This window comes from Pseudorasbora parva, chromosome 13 (genome assembly GCF_024679245.1).
Source record: "Pseudorasbora parva isolate DD20220531a chromosome 13, ASM2467924v1, whole genome shotgun sequence".
Classification (NCBI taxonomy): domain Eukaryota; kingdom Metazoa; phylum Chordata; class Actinopteri; order Cypriniformes; family Gobionidae; genus Pseudorasbora; species Pseudorasbora parva.
This window is the reverse complement of record NC_090184.1, coordinates 5683531-5700660: the sequence shown is the minus strand read 5'-3', so window position 1 is coordinate 5700660 and position 17130 is coordinate 5683531. Positions and strand designations below refer to the sequence as shown.

The 17130-nt window shown below is 39.1% G+C and overlaps 1 protein-coding gene across 1 annotated transcript; it reads left to right on the top strand.

Moving 5' to 3' along the window:
- The first annotated feature begins 4542 nt into the window (after window positions 1-4542).
- On the top strand, window positions 4543-15434 carry ido1 (indoleamine 2,3-dioxygenase 1). Its single transcript, XM_067413027.1, has 10 exons — window positions 4543-4706; window positions 5827-5922; window positions 6731-6850; window positions 6947-7065; window positions 10005-10019; window positions 10242-10341; window positions 10559-10676; window positions 10753-10804; window positions 10908-11056; window positions 13107-15434. Exons 1-10 carry the CDS (start codon window positions 4614-4616, stop codon window positions 13553-13555), a joined length of 1311 nt encoding a protein of 436 aa, XP_067269128.1. The 5' UTR covers window positions 4543-4613; the 3' UTR covers window positions 13556-15434.
- Window positions 15435-17130: the final 1696 nt, after the last annotated feature.

Here is a 17130-nt window from a genome sequence, read left to right as displayed (position 1 = left end):
TGTGGGAGCTCCTCGGCCGACGATAAGGAGGAGTTATCACCCAACTCCTCCTCCGGCGGCCGCCCCTCGTGATCTGGCCCTTCGCCGAGCACAACCTCCGTCTCTAGACGGCGGGCCAGATCCAGCTGGGAGCCCCAAGACATAAGTCGCCGCTCGGCCTCGGCCGAAGCGGGACCACTCCCAGCCGCTGTACCCCCTTCCCTCGAGAAGAGGGCCAGACGAGAGCGGAGCGTCTTCAGTGACAGACGCTCACAGTTCGCACAGGAGGCACTTTCCTCAAGAACCTCCCGTGCGTGCTCCTCACCCAGGCAGAACACGCAGAGTGTGTGTGTGTCCTCAGGTGTGAGGAACCTGGGACACGGGTCTGCACACTTTCTGAAGCCGTGCTTCGACTTGTGCGTGCGCTTCGACATGATGCTTTTTTTTTTTTTTTTTTTGAATCAGACAAACAGTCCCTGAAGACGAATTGGATGCGGTTGTGTTTGCAAGGCGCCCTTTTATACTTCCTGGTCGCACGTCTATGACGTCAGAGGCTGTCGCCGGTCAGTAGGACTGATGTGATTGGATAAACGTTTCAGACACCGGTCACGCTGGAGGCGTTCCCCATAGCGTCAGCTGATGCAGCTCGAGTTCCCTTTCGAAAGGGAACACATTATTTTAGCAAAATGGTAAAACTCAGCTAATTAATTCTGGGGGAGTTGTAAAATGATCCTCTCCAAAAAAAGTGGAGTGTTCTTTTAACCAATACAACTTTTTATTTAAATAATGTAGGCTACTAGTAAATGGTGAAATTAACATTTAGAAAGATTAATAAATGCTGTATAATTGCAGTTTATTGTTAACTAATGTAGTAAACTAGAGTTTAATAAATAGAGCCATATTATAAAGTGTTACCAATTTGTTATACACCGATTCAGAGGACTCGTGAGTTGTTCAGTGTTGGATAGATCAGTTGCTTTAACCATTCGTAATCGGTTCAAAGGAGTAGTTCGAGAATCGGACATGTCATTAGCGGACTATGGCACGCATTTTATTATCCCGGGAGTTTAGGACATTTTACAAGTATTTTGTCAACACAGAAAATATTTGTATCATTTGAAAGTGTTTTTATTTCAGCTGATGCGGAACAATTTTCAGAGTAACTACATAAGGTATTTTTTTTTAGCACAATTCACACCAAGCATTAATTTGGGGAAAACTAAATCTCTGAAAGGTCGACATGAACTTTGGTCTTCTGATCTTTTACCATCGTGTCAATTCTCAATTGATTTCGATTAATATGCCAGAGGGAGCCAAAGTGAGCAAGACAGTTTGACGACTGTGAGAGTGTGATTTGCCCTCGCTTTCACAATCGCGAACTGGAAGAACTGTCAGCTGAAGGAAAAAAAAAAACGTTTTATGCATCTGTGGGGTACAATGAGAAAGAGGCTTGTGCCAGTTACACGAAAGCTGACTGGCTGCAATATAAGATGCATGTTGGTCTCATTTGTAGTTGTAGGCTAATACAGCGAGCCATAGTTGGACTAGTTAGACACTTCGGAATAAACACAAACACACACATGCGCTGAGGAAGCATTTCAATGAGCATTAGAGGTAGCATTACATGGACATAGGAAAATTAAGACCAGTTTAACATTATTTAAGAACTAGAACTCAATGATTCCATGAGTTTAAGACTTTTTAAGGCCTTCCATTTAATTGTGAAATGTAAAACTTTTTACGACCCCGCGGGGACCCTGCATCTGACTGAACTACAAACTTTCCGATGACGTGTGAACGGATGGTTAAACGGATGCGCTTGACCAGCTCACGCGTCTGTCCTGCTGCACGCTCAATCCATGGAACGTTTTTCTCTTATCAGCTTGTGCACCAAAGCAAAGTTGTGTTACTATAGGCTATTTAGTTTAATATTCTACAAGTAAGATATATTTCATAGACTGCCTTTTTTTATCCGAATTATACCCTCTGTTGTCAGTGTTTCTTTTTCTAAACACTTTTTATACACCTAATATCGGTTGATATCGGAGTAAAAAAAAAAAAACTTTTTATGAGTACATTGAGCTTAGTATCAGCCCAATATTGATACCGGTATCTGTGTATACCTAATAACTATTATTATTATCAAATTATGATTTTTTTCATTTAAGCTATTTTCAGAACCTCACCTGTATCTAGTCAGTTAGCAAATAGAACTCTGTGAAGTCCCTGATGTAGGAGATTACATGGGGGTTCATGTGTGAAGTCGTCCGCTACACCACTCTCCCAGTCATCATCTGCTCCTTGGCAGTGCACTTGTCGGAGTCAGGATTAATCCTGTCTAAAACCCTATGAACATGAGTATGGGAGTTAGGGGAAGGGACAATATGTACACATTAAAGGGCTAGTTCATTAAAAAATTACTCACCTTAATGTCATTCGACGGCCATAAGACCCCAAAAACATTGTCACCTTCAAAATCCATCAGTCAGCATCACTTATAAACTGCAACTCCCTGCACCATACTACCCTCCTGGGGTACGGCTCCACCGACACTCCTTCACTACGATCCCAGTCACCAGAATAGTTACCATCACCTTCTACTCAGCAGTATGCCAATCACCACTGCACCTCAGTCACACATAAATGCGTATAAATAGTACGAGTGTGCAATGTCGTGGAATGTATACGCCAAAACTCATTTTGGCGTGCATATGATACGCTGTTTTTCGCGTGCATATGATACGCACTTTATGGCGTATATATGATACGCTCTTGGGTAGGTTTAGGGTGGTGGGGCGTATATATGACACGCGCTTGGGTAGGTTTAGGGTGGTGGGGTGGAGGGTTCGTATGTATAATACGCCATAAAATGCGTGTCATATGCACGCGAAAAACAGCGTGCCATAAACATGCCAAAATGAATTTTGGCGTATACATTCCACGACATTGCACACTCGTATATACGCATTTTTGTGAGAATACCCTGGGACTACAGACTTTACCTGCAAAAAATTTGCCTGCACCTACACCTTTGTCTCCATCGCTCCTCGTGATCCTCTCCTGTGCACCTCTGAAGAGCCCGTCCTCATCATCGCCTGTCTATATCACGCCTTACTGTCAGCAACTGACTTTTACAGTCACATCTCCCATCACCACCCACATAGATAAAGGACATTGTTATTTTACAGTCAACCTACCAAACCATTTCTGCTCACCTGTTGCGAGATGCACGTCTAACATTAACTCTCATAACATTAGTTTTTCTCAATTGCTAAAACACTAAAACCCATCGGCTGAACAAATTTCTCAGTTGCCTGAACTCTTTTAGCTAATTGTGCAGTCTGTTTTCAATACCTTAAACCATTTCACATGGTAAAACACAATTTGCAGATTCCACTTAGACTTTTCAGCAAAACTCTAAACACGTTCTCATTGTCAAGACACATTCTGCTCTCTAATGCATATGTCATCCATACGGGTTAACACAAGTGGCAACAATCAAACACAAATGGAGAACACAATGTCATTTAATGAACACAACCAGTCAAAACTGTGATTTAACCTGTTTCAAATAATGAGACACAACCAATATAAGTACAGTGCATTGTAGGCTGTATACTGTACAATGAACAAATCATATTGCCCTGAACATGTTGCTTTCCATTTGTTTAGAGTGCTGACTGCTCAATAGATTTTGACCGGTTGCAGGTTCATATCAACAAAGAACAAGTATTACAGTATCACAGAAACAAAGAACAAGTTTGTGAGATGCAGAGTACAGTAAAAATCAGCCTAATCTAATGAAAATGCATATCTATAGCACAAATTGTATTTATTGTGCGATTTATATGCCAAAATGAGTTTTTATGTGCATATGTTACGCAGTTACGCAGTTTTCGTGTGCATATGTACTTTATATTGTGTTATCTGCACGTACTGCAAACAACTAAACCTACCCAATGGGGTGACAATGCAAATCATATGCACATAAAAACTAATTGTGCCGTATAAATTGCACAATAAATACAATTTGTGATATATATGCATTTCATGAGAATGACTTGGTAAAAATAGGGCTACAAGCAAGACGAAGAACAAAAAATTGCAAAGCAAAGCAAAGCAGCTATAATTTATGACCAATTTTGAGCTACTATGATGGAACATGTTTTCATTCATCACAAGACAATGACAGAAAAATATAAAATTTGTTTTGAGATTACTGTAACTCTCAACTTATAACTTTCTGTAGTTATAAACAAACATATATTAAAAGGGATTTTATTTTACCTTGAAATGGCACAATGCAATTACAGAATTACCCTTGTAATTCAGGTTATGACAACTGGTGTTATAGCACTTTAGTGGTTTTATGCCAACTTCTGATTTCTGAAAAGGGAAGTAAGGAAAGTTCATTATTAATTGTAGAACAGAAACAGAGAGAGAGAGAGAGAGAGAGAGAGAGAGAGAGAGAGAGAGAGAGAGAGAGAGAGAGAGAGAGAGAGAGAGAGAGAGAGAGAGAGAGAGAGAGAGAGAGAGAGAGAGAGAGAGAGAGTTCCAGCTATAGTGTGCAGACAGTGACATATGCCCGACATTTGCTAAACAGAGAGTCAATCACTGGTATTGTATCAAACATTATGGCCACTGAAGTGAAACCTACAGAGACACTGCTGTCTTTGAGAAAGTTTCACATCTCTGAGGATTATGGGTTTATTCTTCCTGAGCCTCTGGTAGGTCATTACACTTGTAGCATTTTATCAACTGCAACTAACCTTTTTTCCCCCCTTTTTTTGTGTGTGTGTGTGTGCATTGTAACATTGTTGTAAGAATGTACTACTTTGGTGTGTTTTATGCTGTGTACAATTTAGGAAAATGGCTAAGAAAATTAAAATTGATGACTAAAGAGCAACTGATTGTTCTCAGGTACAAAGCTATAGTTAGTTTCATTACTTGATATAGTCCAAGTCACTGTGCTATTAGGAATGTTTTAACAAACTATTAATTTGCATCATATTACGATACAATTAGCCTGATTGTTTGCATAGAAAAGCATTAGACTTCAACACTGTTTGCTTTCTGAGTGACCTTTATCTATTTACTTCAATGGTACAGGCACAGGTGGTTATTAGTTATCTATTAGTAGCTGACTTCAGCAAAAAGTGCAGATAATTAAAAAAAGGCCCCACTTTATATTAGGTGGCCTTAACTACTATGCACTTACATAAAAAAAATAAGTACAATGTATTTACTGTGTTTAAATTGTATTGATTCATATTGTATTGATTCACTTTTGCTGATATTGAGGTGGGATACGTGTAGAGTTAGGGACAGGTGTGGTGATATAGGTCAGTTTAAGGGTAGGGTTAGGTGTAAGGGAAGTGTCAAATGTGTAAATACAAATGTAGCTACAGAAATGAATTACAGATGTAATTGCATGCAGGTATTTTTAAAATCTAAGTAGAATGTAAAAACATGTATGTACACAATAAGTGCATTGTATCAAACTATTAATTAAAAAGGTCCAAAAAAAAGGTCTTTGAATTGTTAACTTTGACTCACTAGGATTAGTATCTCTTTCAGTCATTGGTATTATGACCGCGAAAACATAAAAACCACCTCAGGTACACCTTTGGGCTATGAAATCAATCATATTTAACTCTTTGTCTGAGAAAATGTATAAACGGATACATGTTAAAGTCATAATAGCATGGTTTGATGTATACATGAATATACCTTCATATTTTCTTCATATTAAAACACATTTGCAGAACAGTAAATGTAAATTGATCATGAACATATACTGTGTTATGGACACATACTGTACTACACACATCTTCACTGTTTTTTCAGGCAGACCTGCCGGTGCACTACAAGCCCTGGATGGACATTGCCAGAAATCTGCCAGAACTCATCTCTTCTCATTCTTTGCGCATCAAAATTCATGATGTATGATCTTTCATTCTAAGTACACAATAGTGAAACTGTCTTACTTTCAAAAATAACTAAATAATATTAATATTAATTATCATCAATTTAACATTTTGCGCTTCAGCTCCCATATATTATATTGGACTGTTTCTTCCTTTACTTTCATTTTTCTTTCTCCATTTCTTTCTTTTTTTTTCTTTAGAGGAACTAATTGCTTTATGGGGATTTTATTGTCCAAAATATGTTTAGGATACACAAAAATAAGCCTTTTTATAATATACTTTTTTATTATAAATGATAATTAAAACAATATTTGTTAACAATTAAAATTGTACTTTTTATAGTTACAATTATGTATTTGTTATGTTAACTTATATTATTTCTTATAATATCGTAACAGCTGCACCATCCAAGAAATTCCAGGAAAAATAGTGTTTTATGTAAAAACTAATTTATGTTTTTAAATTTGATTAATGAAGCAGATTAATCTCTGTAATTATAAATGTAACAAACTAAACTGTGTAATATTAACGTGGACTTATAAATGGCACATTTCAGCCTAATTTAAAAGTATTATTTATATTGTACATAAATATCTGTAACAGTTCGAATTCTGCCTGGTGTGAGTGACAGTGACAGACACATGCCACCATGCTTCATTTAAACAACTACAACACCAGTGTGGTATTTTGCATCAGATCTCATAATCTTTTGTGAATTAAATACCAAGTGAGATGGTGATTTTGAGAATGAATGAAAGGTCTGAAAGGGCCAGTGATCCAATAATGATTGTTCTGATTGTTTAGTATACGTTATCCTATTTCAGATACCTCTGTTGGAGACTCATTTGTTACAGAGCCATCGTGAGCTGCGTTTGGCCCATCTGGCTTTGAGCATGATGACTATGGGTTACGTATGGCAGGAAGGAGAGAGAGAAACAGTAAAAGTACAACACTTATTTGAGATGCCGTTCAGAACACTCATAGGACTGAACCACTGAACTGGCCTATCTGACGATTTATTGTATGTTGTGAAATCCCAGGTGCTTCCGCGGAATCTGTCGGTGCCGTTCTGTGAGGTTTCTCGGAGACTTGGTCTGCCCCCAATTCTCATCCACGCAGACTCAGTCCTTGCCAACTGGAAGAAAACGGATCCAGAGGGGTAATCTCATTGATCCGTACAATATGACATGTAAAAATACTGTGTAACTACCCTGCCCTGTTTTAACCAATTTTTGGTATGCAGAATGTGTGTGTTCACTACTGCTTCTAATGTGTGTGAGCACTAACGTGGATGGATTAAATCCAGAGGACAAATTCTGAGTATGGCTTACCATACTTGGCCTTCACGTCACGTCACATCACTTTTCACTTTCATTTTATTTAAGTTTAGATGGAAATAATTATAATTTAATTAGGGTCTTCAGTACCGTTAGCATTCCTTTTAATCTCGATAGCAATTGTTTGGCCTTGACAGAACCACCAGAAGTACACTATTTAAAAGCTGCCATTATGCACACAGTTCTGGACACAACTGTTTTGACCCAATCTGAGGCTGCCATTACTCAACCTACCAGCAGGGGCTAACCCTCATGAGTGAAAAGTACACTTTAGCGTACTCTTAAAGGAATATACTTAAAGGTTTCGTTCACCCAAAAATGAAAATTATATAATTATTTACTCACTCTCATGCTGTTCCAAACCTGTAAGACTTTCATTCATCTTCAGAACACAAATGAAGATATTTTGTATCTGTAACTCCATTGACAGCTATGCAACTACCATTCTGACGCTTCAAAAATTTCATAAAGGGATCGTAAAACAAATCCATTTGAATTGAGCAGTTTAGTCCAAATTTTCTGAAGACACGATCGCTTTATATGATGAACATTGAATTTAGTCTTTTATTCACATAAACTCTAATCAGCGAACATGCTTGACACGAGACTGTTCCTCATTGGATCTCGCTGAAGCTCAAACATCCTGCGTAACGAGAATGAACCTCACTGGTTCTCATGCTTGATCTTCCGTTTACCACAGCTGATGTGTGGGCTGATGAATGTTTCTATGTGAATAAAAGCCTTAATTCAATATGTTCATCATATAAAGGGATCGAGTCTATTCAGAAAATTTTGGACTAAACCGCTCAAATCATGTATTAATTTTTTGATCACTTTATGAACCTTTTTAAGTGTACACAGTAGTAGTTGTGTAGTTGTCAATGGAAGAACAGATTTCATCAAAAATATCTTCATTTGTGTTCTGAAGATGAACAAAAGTCTTTCGGGTTTGGAACAACATGAAGGTGAGTAAATATTGACAGAATTTTAATTTTAGGGTGAACAAAACCTTTAAAGGGGTACTTCAGCGCTGAGAAGATGAATCTGTATTTAAACTGGGTCATTAATGAATCAGAAATGTGAAATTATTTTTGAATTTGGCGCCTTCTTGACTGAGAAAACACAGAAAATGTATTTTTGTTTCATGGGGATGAAAGACTACAATTCCCAGAATGCTTCGCTGCCCTGTGAGGCCATTCCCAAAGCCACTGCTACTGGATAATTTTTACTTTCACAGCACCGCGTTCATCTTCATAAAATCAGTTCAGTTAGAGAACAGACACTACAATTAAAAACTGAACGTGTCTGTCAATATATTGTGATTTAGCCGCTGAGGAAGTGTCAGGACACACAGCAGGAGTCAGATTACGCGCATCGTGATGAGCTGAACGAGCTCCTGATGAGAGCTGAGGTAAACGCTTCCACGCTCGCGGCCGAAGTTCTTAGCGCGTGTTCAGTCTGCCGCGTTTTCAGTCCATGCCTTTGGAAGATTATCTTTTTAATAATCTTCCAGGGGGGAGCTATCGCGCTCTGTCTCGTTTCTGTCGCCTATCAGACGCCTGTCGCTGAGGCCATTCAAATCTGCCTCCATTTTGTTAGCAACGCCCAACTTCCAACGATCCAATCAGTTTTACAATTTACACAAGCTCACCAAAACTGGACAGTTGAAGACTGGAAAAATGTTGCCTGGTCTGATGAGTCTCGATTTCTGTTGAGACATTCAGATGGTAGAGTCAGAATTTGGCGTAAACAGAATGAGAACATGGATCCATCATGCCTTGTTACCACTGTGCAGGCTGGTGGTGGTGGTGTATTGGTGTGGGGAATGTTTTCTTGGCACACTTTAGGCCCCTTAGTGCCAATTGGGCATTGTTTAAATGCCATGGCCAACCTGAGCATTGTTTCTGACCATGTCCATCCCTTTATGACCACCATGTACCCATCCTCTAATGGCTGCTTCCAGCAGGATAATGCACCATGTCACAAAGCTCAAATCATTTCAAATTGGTTTCTTGAACATTACAATGAGTTCACTGTACTAAAATGGCCCCCACAGTCACCAGATCTCAACCCAATAGAGCATCTTTGGGATGTGGTGGAACGGGAGCTTCGTGCCCTGGATGAGCATCCCACAAATCTCCATCAACTGCAAGATGCTATCCTATCAATATGGGCCAACATTTCTAAAGAATGCTTTCAGCAGCTTGTTGAATCAATGCCATGTAGAATTAAGGCAGTTCTGAAGGCGAACGTTTAAGGCAGTAAACATGGAATACTACCAAGGGGTCAGGGTTTGGTTTGTAAGCATGAAAACTAAGCCCCTGCTTGTAGATGTCATAACTGCAACAATCGGGCTAAAATAATATTTATTTTTTTCCCACCTTTCCACTGATAAAAGTAACATTGTTTTCTGACAGAATAAAAATTATATTTTCATTTCATTTAATTATATTAGACATTATATTAATGTTTCACCATTTCACCGCATTAAAACTTTCTCTCGTGAATCTGATATTATCAGTACTGTGAAGTTTCATTCAGGTTTGCAGAAATTGTTCACTGAAGAAATGGTCACTTCTGAATCTGAGTGAATGTGAGAAATCTGTTAAATGCTCTTTTTTGTAGTAAAATCAAACAAACAAACAAAAAAGATTTACATATAACCTATATTTAGACAAATCAGTTGTGTTTCAGATTTGACGCATGCATTCTAAATTGTTTGTTTCTTTTTCACGCACAACTGGACACCGATTGTTCCCAGACCTTTTACCATGGAGTAAGTATTTTGTTGAATTAACAGAAATGTTTGTTAAATGTTATTGATTTTTAGAACCAGCAGAGGGAGCCATCGTATTATGTAAAGTGTGGGATATGTAAATGTGCTCTATGTATTCAGATCCTCTTTGTAGCATCTGGCCATATGCATATTGCAGTGCGTTGATGTAGTTTAAGTCTAGTGCTGTTCTGAAGTGTCCTGACTGGTCTTGCTTCCTGTAAGGAACTTGGAGTTGTTGCTGACATTGCCTGGAGGAGAAAGTGTACGAGGGTTTTTTCTGGTGACACTGCTGGTGGAGTTGGCGGCTGTTCCTGGCCTGAAGGTCTGACACCTTCACAAATACCAGAGCACTGAGCTATAGAAGCCATGATAGTAAATCATTCATATTCATACATGGTAGCATTAGTTGAATTACATGGGAGTGCAAATACCATGGTGTGTGAATATGAACTTTGAAACAGTAAAAAAAAAATCCACAGTATGGCACTCTGTACTGTAATACCTTCTGATACCATGGTAATCCTGTTTCTTTTTTACAGTCTATCCTTGATGTCATCAATGGTGTCCATTATAATGATGTTGCTATGGTCACCAAAGCTCTGGATGTTGTTGGTCAGGCCATAGACCGCATGAAACAGGCTTTTAAACTGATGCATGGTAATACTTTTTAGATGATAAATGACCTCTTTTATGTTCATTCAAGTGGTTTTAATACTTACCGGGACTGTTTCAGAATATGTAGACCCCTCCATATTCTATGGCGTTCTGAGGATATATCTGTCTGGGTAAGCCACACTGTTTCACTGTCACTATTTCACAGCATTTATGGATTCCCTTTAAAGTTCCTCTGAATCTATAAAACTTTACCGTCCTTCATGTGGGTTTTAGATGGAAAGATAACCCATCAATGCCGGACGGTCTCGTGTACGAAGGCGTTCATGAGAAGCCAATGGAGTTTTCGGGAGGCAGTGCCGCACAAAGTAGTATCTTACACTGCTTCGATGAGCTGCTGGGGGTCCAACATGAAGGCAACGGCGGTAAGAGAACCATCAGTAATTCCCCTCATGGTTTGGTCATTCCTCATTTCAAATTTTACCTGTCAGTTACGGTGATGAGTATGCTGGATAACAGGGATCATCAGTGGTACTGTTATTAATAAACCAGGCGGATCTTTCAGTTGCGAAATATGTCTTATCTTGCCTACACAGAGCAAAGGTTTTCAAGCAGGAGTTCAGGAAACCTGTAAAGAGGTGCTCAGAAAATTATATTACTGAATCACAAACACAATCAGAATGACCTTTAATGCCGAGTATGTTTACACACGGGGAAATTTATCAGGTGACAGGAGTGAAAGTCCAGTGCACAAAAATAAGTGCAGGCATATACATAGAGATAGGGACGATAAAATGAATATAACACAATAATATAAAAGGCAATACAATTGAATTTAATATAATGCAATAAAGCAATATAAATGTAGAAAATATACAAATATATGTATATAAATATAAATATAAGCTATATACTAAATAAATCTATATATCATACATAAAATTTATTGAATTAACTAAAACCACAATACTAATACAAATTGTATATTAGTATTTTAGATAAAGTATATACTGTATATGCTGATTTATTTGTCATATTTATTGTGAAATTGTATTTAAATGTAAAATGTTTCTTTTCAGGGTTATACATCTAACATTAATCTCAGTATTTAAAAAAGTTTAAATTAAAAATAGTAAATATATATATATATATATCATATAATGTCAGATGAATATAAAAGATAGATCCACTTTATATTAGGTGGCCTTATATACTATTTACTAACATTTTAATTAAAAATTTGATACAATGCACTTATTGTGTACATACATGATTTTACATTGTACTTAGATTTTAAAAATTACCTGCAACTAACTACCTTTGTAATTTTTAAACATTTGCAATTAATTTCTGTAGTTACATTTATAATTACACTGTTGACACTTCCCTTACACCAAACTTTACCCTTAAACTGACCCACACCACCACACCTGTCCCTAACTTTACCCTTAAACTGACCCATACCACCACACCTGTCCCTAACTTTACCCTTAAACTGACCCACACCACCACACCTGTCCCTAACTTTACCCTTAAACTGACCCATACCACCACACCTGTCCCTAACTTTACCCTTAAATTGACCCATACCACCACACCTGTCCCTAACTTTACCCTTAAACTGACCCACACCACCACACCTGTCCCTAACTTTACCCTTAAACTGACCCACACCACCACACCTGTCCCTAACTTTACCCTTAAACTGACCCATACCACCACACCTGTCCCTAACTTTACCCTTAAACTGACCCACACCACCACACCTGTCCCTAACTTTACCCTTAAACTGACCCACACCACCACACCTGTCCCTAACTTTACCCTTAAACTGACCCACACCACCACACCTGTCCCTAACTTTACCCTTAAACTTACCCACACCACCACACCTGTCCCTAACTTTACCCTTAAACTGACCCACACCACCACACCTGTCTCTAACTTTACCCTTAAACTGACCCACACCACCACACCTGTCCCTAACTTTACCCTTAAACTGACCCACACCACCACACCTGTCTCTAACTTTACCCTTAAACTTACCCACACCACCACACCTGTCCCTAACTTTACCCTTAAACTGACCCACACCACCACACCTGTCTCTAACTTTACCCTTAAACTGACCCACACCACCACACCTGTCCCTAACTTTACCCTTAAACTGACCCACACCACCACACCTGTCCCTAACTTTACCCTTAAACTGACCCACACCACCACACCTGTCTCTAACTTTACCCTTAATCTTACCCATACCACCACACCTGTCCCTAACTTTACAAGTATCCTACCGCAATATCATCAAAAGTGTTTTGCAATACAATATGAATACAATAAGTACATTGTACTTATTTTCTGATGTAAGTATATAGTAGTTAAGGTAACCTAATATAAAGTGCAACCTAATAGACAAATGCAGTTTATAGAACACTTTTGCATTTGTATTTAAAATTTAGTTTTGCTCTGCAGGGGACTTCCTGAGAAGAATGAGGGACTACATGCCACCCTCTCACAAGTATTTCATTGAAGACATCTCAACATTCCCATCCCTGCGTAACTTTGTGCTCCAGCAAGCGGATGAGCGCCTAACACACACATTTGAACAGTGTGTGGCTCGCTTGGTGGACTTTCGGAATTGCCACATCAACATTGTCACCCGTTACATCACTATACCGGCGTCCCGTGCCAAAAAGCTCCGTGCAAACAAGCAGGGCTCGGTCGATGAACTTGACGCAATCAGGAAAGCACCAACAGCGCTGGAGGAAAGAGGCACTGGAGGCTCAGGGATTATGGTCTTTCTGAAGACTGTGCGTGATGAAACTAAAGACATCTACATCTCACAGTGTACTGATGAGAGCCAAGTCTTGCCAGACGCACCAATGACAGTGATGCAGAAGGCTGCATCTGCATTAGAATGAAAATAACAACGTATCTTTGAATGGTGATTTGACAACCCAGGCTCATTGGAAAAAATCATGCCTGTTCAAAATTATACTTTTTTGCTTATGCTATGTTGGTTTTTGCATGTTTTGCGACACTTTCAAAGTGAAATGTCCAGTGAGTGGCACAAAAACTTGATATAATACTTGATCGTATATCCACAACAGATGAACATGAATCTGGCAATGTCTTATTAGAGGTGCAGTACGGAATTTTTGAGAAACACTGTTGATGGTGGATTGGCCACTATAACACGCTTGTCGTTCCTTCGTCATTTTCGTATAATTTTTTGTGAAGCATTATTTTGCGTCGCTTCAGCTATGATAAAGCTGCGTATGACATCCACTCTTGCGCGTTCATGTATTTTGGGGGCGGAGCAATGAAGGGAGGGGTGTGCTTGTTTGAGTTTATTCAAATATAAACCAGTTACTGCACCTTTAAGTTAGTTATTGTACATATGGCTGCAATTCAGAAATGAAATGTCCAAAGAGTAGCGCTAAAATGTTAAAACTTTGCGCGTTTGAAAATAATATACAGTGCTACTTACACTATAAACCCTACTCTAAACCTAACCAATAGTGTTAGAAAAGGTAACATGACAAACACATCAGCTGTTTCCAAAATCGCCGCCTATACCCTTAAATAAGGCATTATGAGGGGACCACAATTTGTAGTGGTGTCCGAAACCATAGTGGACATTATGAAGTGCACTCATTCAATCCCACAGTGCACTGCAATAATGAGTGTACAACCAATGTACACTAAACTGCTATAATGCATTATGACGGTCACTGCAAATAAATTCCCGCGTCTGACCAGAAGATGGTGTTGCAGCTGAATTTCATGCATCCCTTTTTCAAACCGCTGTCCATTGTCCATCATGACCTCCTAATTATCCCCCTCTCCTGATTGGCTTCATCACTCGGTCTCCTCTGCACCAATCAGCTGATGTGTAGTGAGCGTTCTGTTGCAATTTGGCTGCTGTAGTATCATCCAGGTGGTGCTGCATATTGGTGGTGGTTGAGGAGATTTCCCCCTTCAATGTAAAGTGCTTTGAGTGCCTTGAAAAGCGCTATATAAATCGAACAAATTATTATTATTATTAATACTCTCAAACATTACAGTGTAAGAGGAAAAACTACAATAAATTAGTCTCTAAAGAAGAGCTCAAAGAAGGCAGAGGGGTCCAAAGGTCTCAGACTTTTGGGTCTCCCTGTATGTCTTTGAATATGTTAATTTATCCATATTTGTAGAACAATACATGACTTCCTATGCAAATGTTGTAATTGTGGTCTAAATATTAGTTTAGTATTATTTGCACCGTATGTACTCACGGTGACTGTGAATGTATTAAAGCATTTTCTGTTCCTGACTAACTTTTGTCTTGGAAAACTGGAAAATGGACATTCCTTTGTCATTTCATGCAATGAATTATTTTGCTTTGAAGCTATAATCCAATCAAAGCCTATAGTAAAGCCTTTTACTTGAGCCACGCACATTCTGTAGCCTCCCTTCAATGAAAATTAGTGTTATGGACATTTTGTGGCAAAGAATGCCATGATTTTAAGCCAAACCATAATTTGAACCATCAACTTTAGTTTCCATTATATGCAACCACTAATCTTTCCATTTCATTTAAATCAGAATGCAAAATATGTCCCCTGTCTCACTCTGGGTAGTTTGATTCAAACCATGAGCCTCGATTCCTAAATGTCAATTGGCTACAATGCGGCTGCTCTCATGCTAGAAAGCTTTCATATCACGCATGCTTATTTTTTAGTAAATAACTAGGACAATTTCAATAAGCAGCTGTTGCCTTTGTATTTTTGGATGAATAAAGATCCTACTGTAATTATAGCATTCTGTGCAAAGATTAAGTTTGAATCTTGATGCTAATTGTCATGGTTATTTTAGGTAATCCCACTAATGAAGTACAGTGTGCAGTAAGTATAGAAATACAGCAGGGCTCAACATTAACTTTTTTGCTCACCAGCCACTCTGGCAAGTTGTTTTCCAGACACTCAGCATTTTTTGACTGGCCACAACTTTGACATATATACTATAGGGAAAAACTGCCATGTGCTAACCTAAGGGATTATTAGGAACACCATACTGATATTGTGTTTGACCCCCTTTCGCCTTCAGAACTGCCTTAATTCTACATGGCATTGGTTCAACAAGGTGCTGAAAGCATTCTTTAGAAATGTTGGCCCATATTGATAGTATAGCATCTTGCAGTTTATGGAGATTTGTGGGATGCACATCCAGGGCACAAAGCTCCCGTTCCACCACATACCAAAGATGCTCTATTGGGTTGAGATCTGGTGACTGTGGTGGCCATTTTAGTACAGTGAACTCATTGTCATGTTCAAAAAAAAAAAATTTGAAATGATTTGAGCTTTGTGACATTATCCTGCTGGAAGTAGCCATCAGAGGATGGGTACATGGTGGTCATAAAGGGATGGACATGGTCAGAAACAATGCTCAGGTAGGCCGTGGCATTTAAACAATGCCCAATTAGCACTAAGGGGCCTAAAGTGTGCCAAGAAAACATGCCCCACACCATTACACCACCACCACCAGCCTGCACAGTGGTAACAAGGCATGATGGAGCCATGATCTCATTCTGTTTATGCCAAATTCTAACTCTACCATCTGAATGTCTCAACAGAAATCGAGACTCATCAGACCAGGCAACATTTTTCCAGTCTTCAACAGTCCAGATTTGGTGAGCTTGTGCAAATTGTAGCCTCTTTTTCCTATTTGTAGTGGAGATGAGTGGTACCCGGTGGGATCTTCTGCTGTTGTAGCCCATCCGCCTCAAGGTTGTGCGTGTTGTGGCTTCACAAATGCTTTGCTGCATACCTCGGTTGTAACGAGTGGTTATTTCAGTCAAAGTTGCTCTTCTATCAGCTTGAATCAGTCAGCCCATTCTCCTCTGACCTCTAGCATCAAGTCATTTTTGCCCACAGGACTGCCGTATACTGGATGTTTTTCCCTTTTCACACCATTCTTTGTAAACCTTAGAAATGGTTATGCGTGAAAATCCCAGTAACTGAGCAGATTGTGAAATACTCAGACCGGCCCATCTGGCACCAACAACCATGCCATGCTCAAAATTTGGCAGCAGGTGTATTAGGCAGCTGTCACTTTAAGAACTGATTCACCGAACCATTATATTGTAACACATGCATTTTCTTTCTCAACTGTTTACATTCACTTCAAACAGAATTGACTGTGTTCACGTGAATACTTGTCAAGATTTTGTTTGTATTTGACTGTTTAAGTGCAATAAGCAGCAACAAAACAAAACAACTCAATTTAGCACTGAGTATGTGCACGCACTTTGGTTTTGAGCATAAAATCTGTAAATTCCAGCCCTGTAGCACCAACAATGTTCATCCGGAGCAAATGAAACGATTGAGTGAGGTGGTGGGTTTGTGTGTCGCCAACTTTCAGTCAACAGCTACAGACCTCCAAACTTCATGTGGCCTTCAGATGAGCTCAAGAACAGTACGTAGAGAGCTTCATGGAATGGGTATTCATAGCTAAG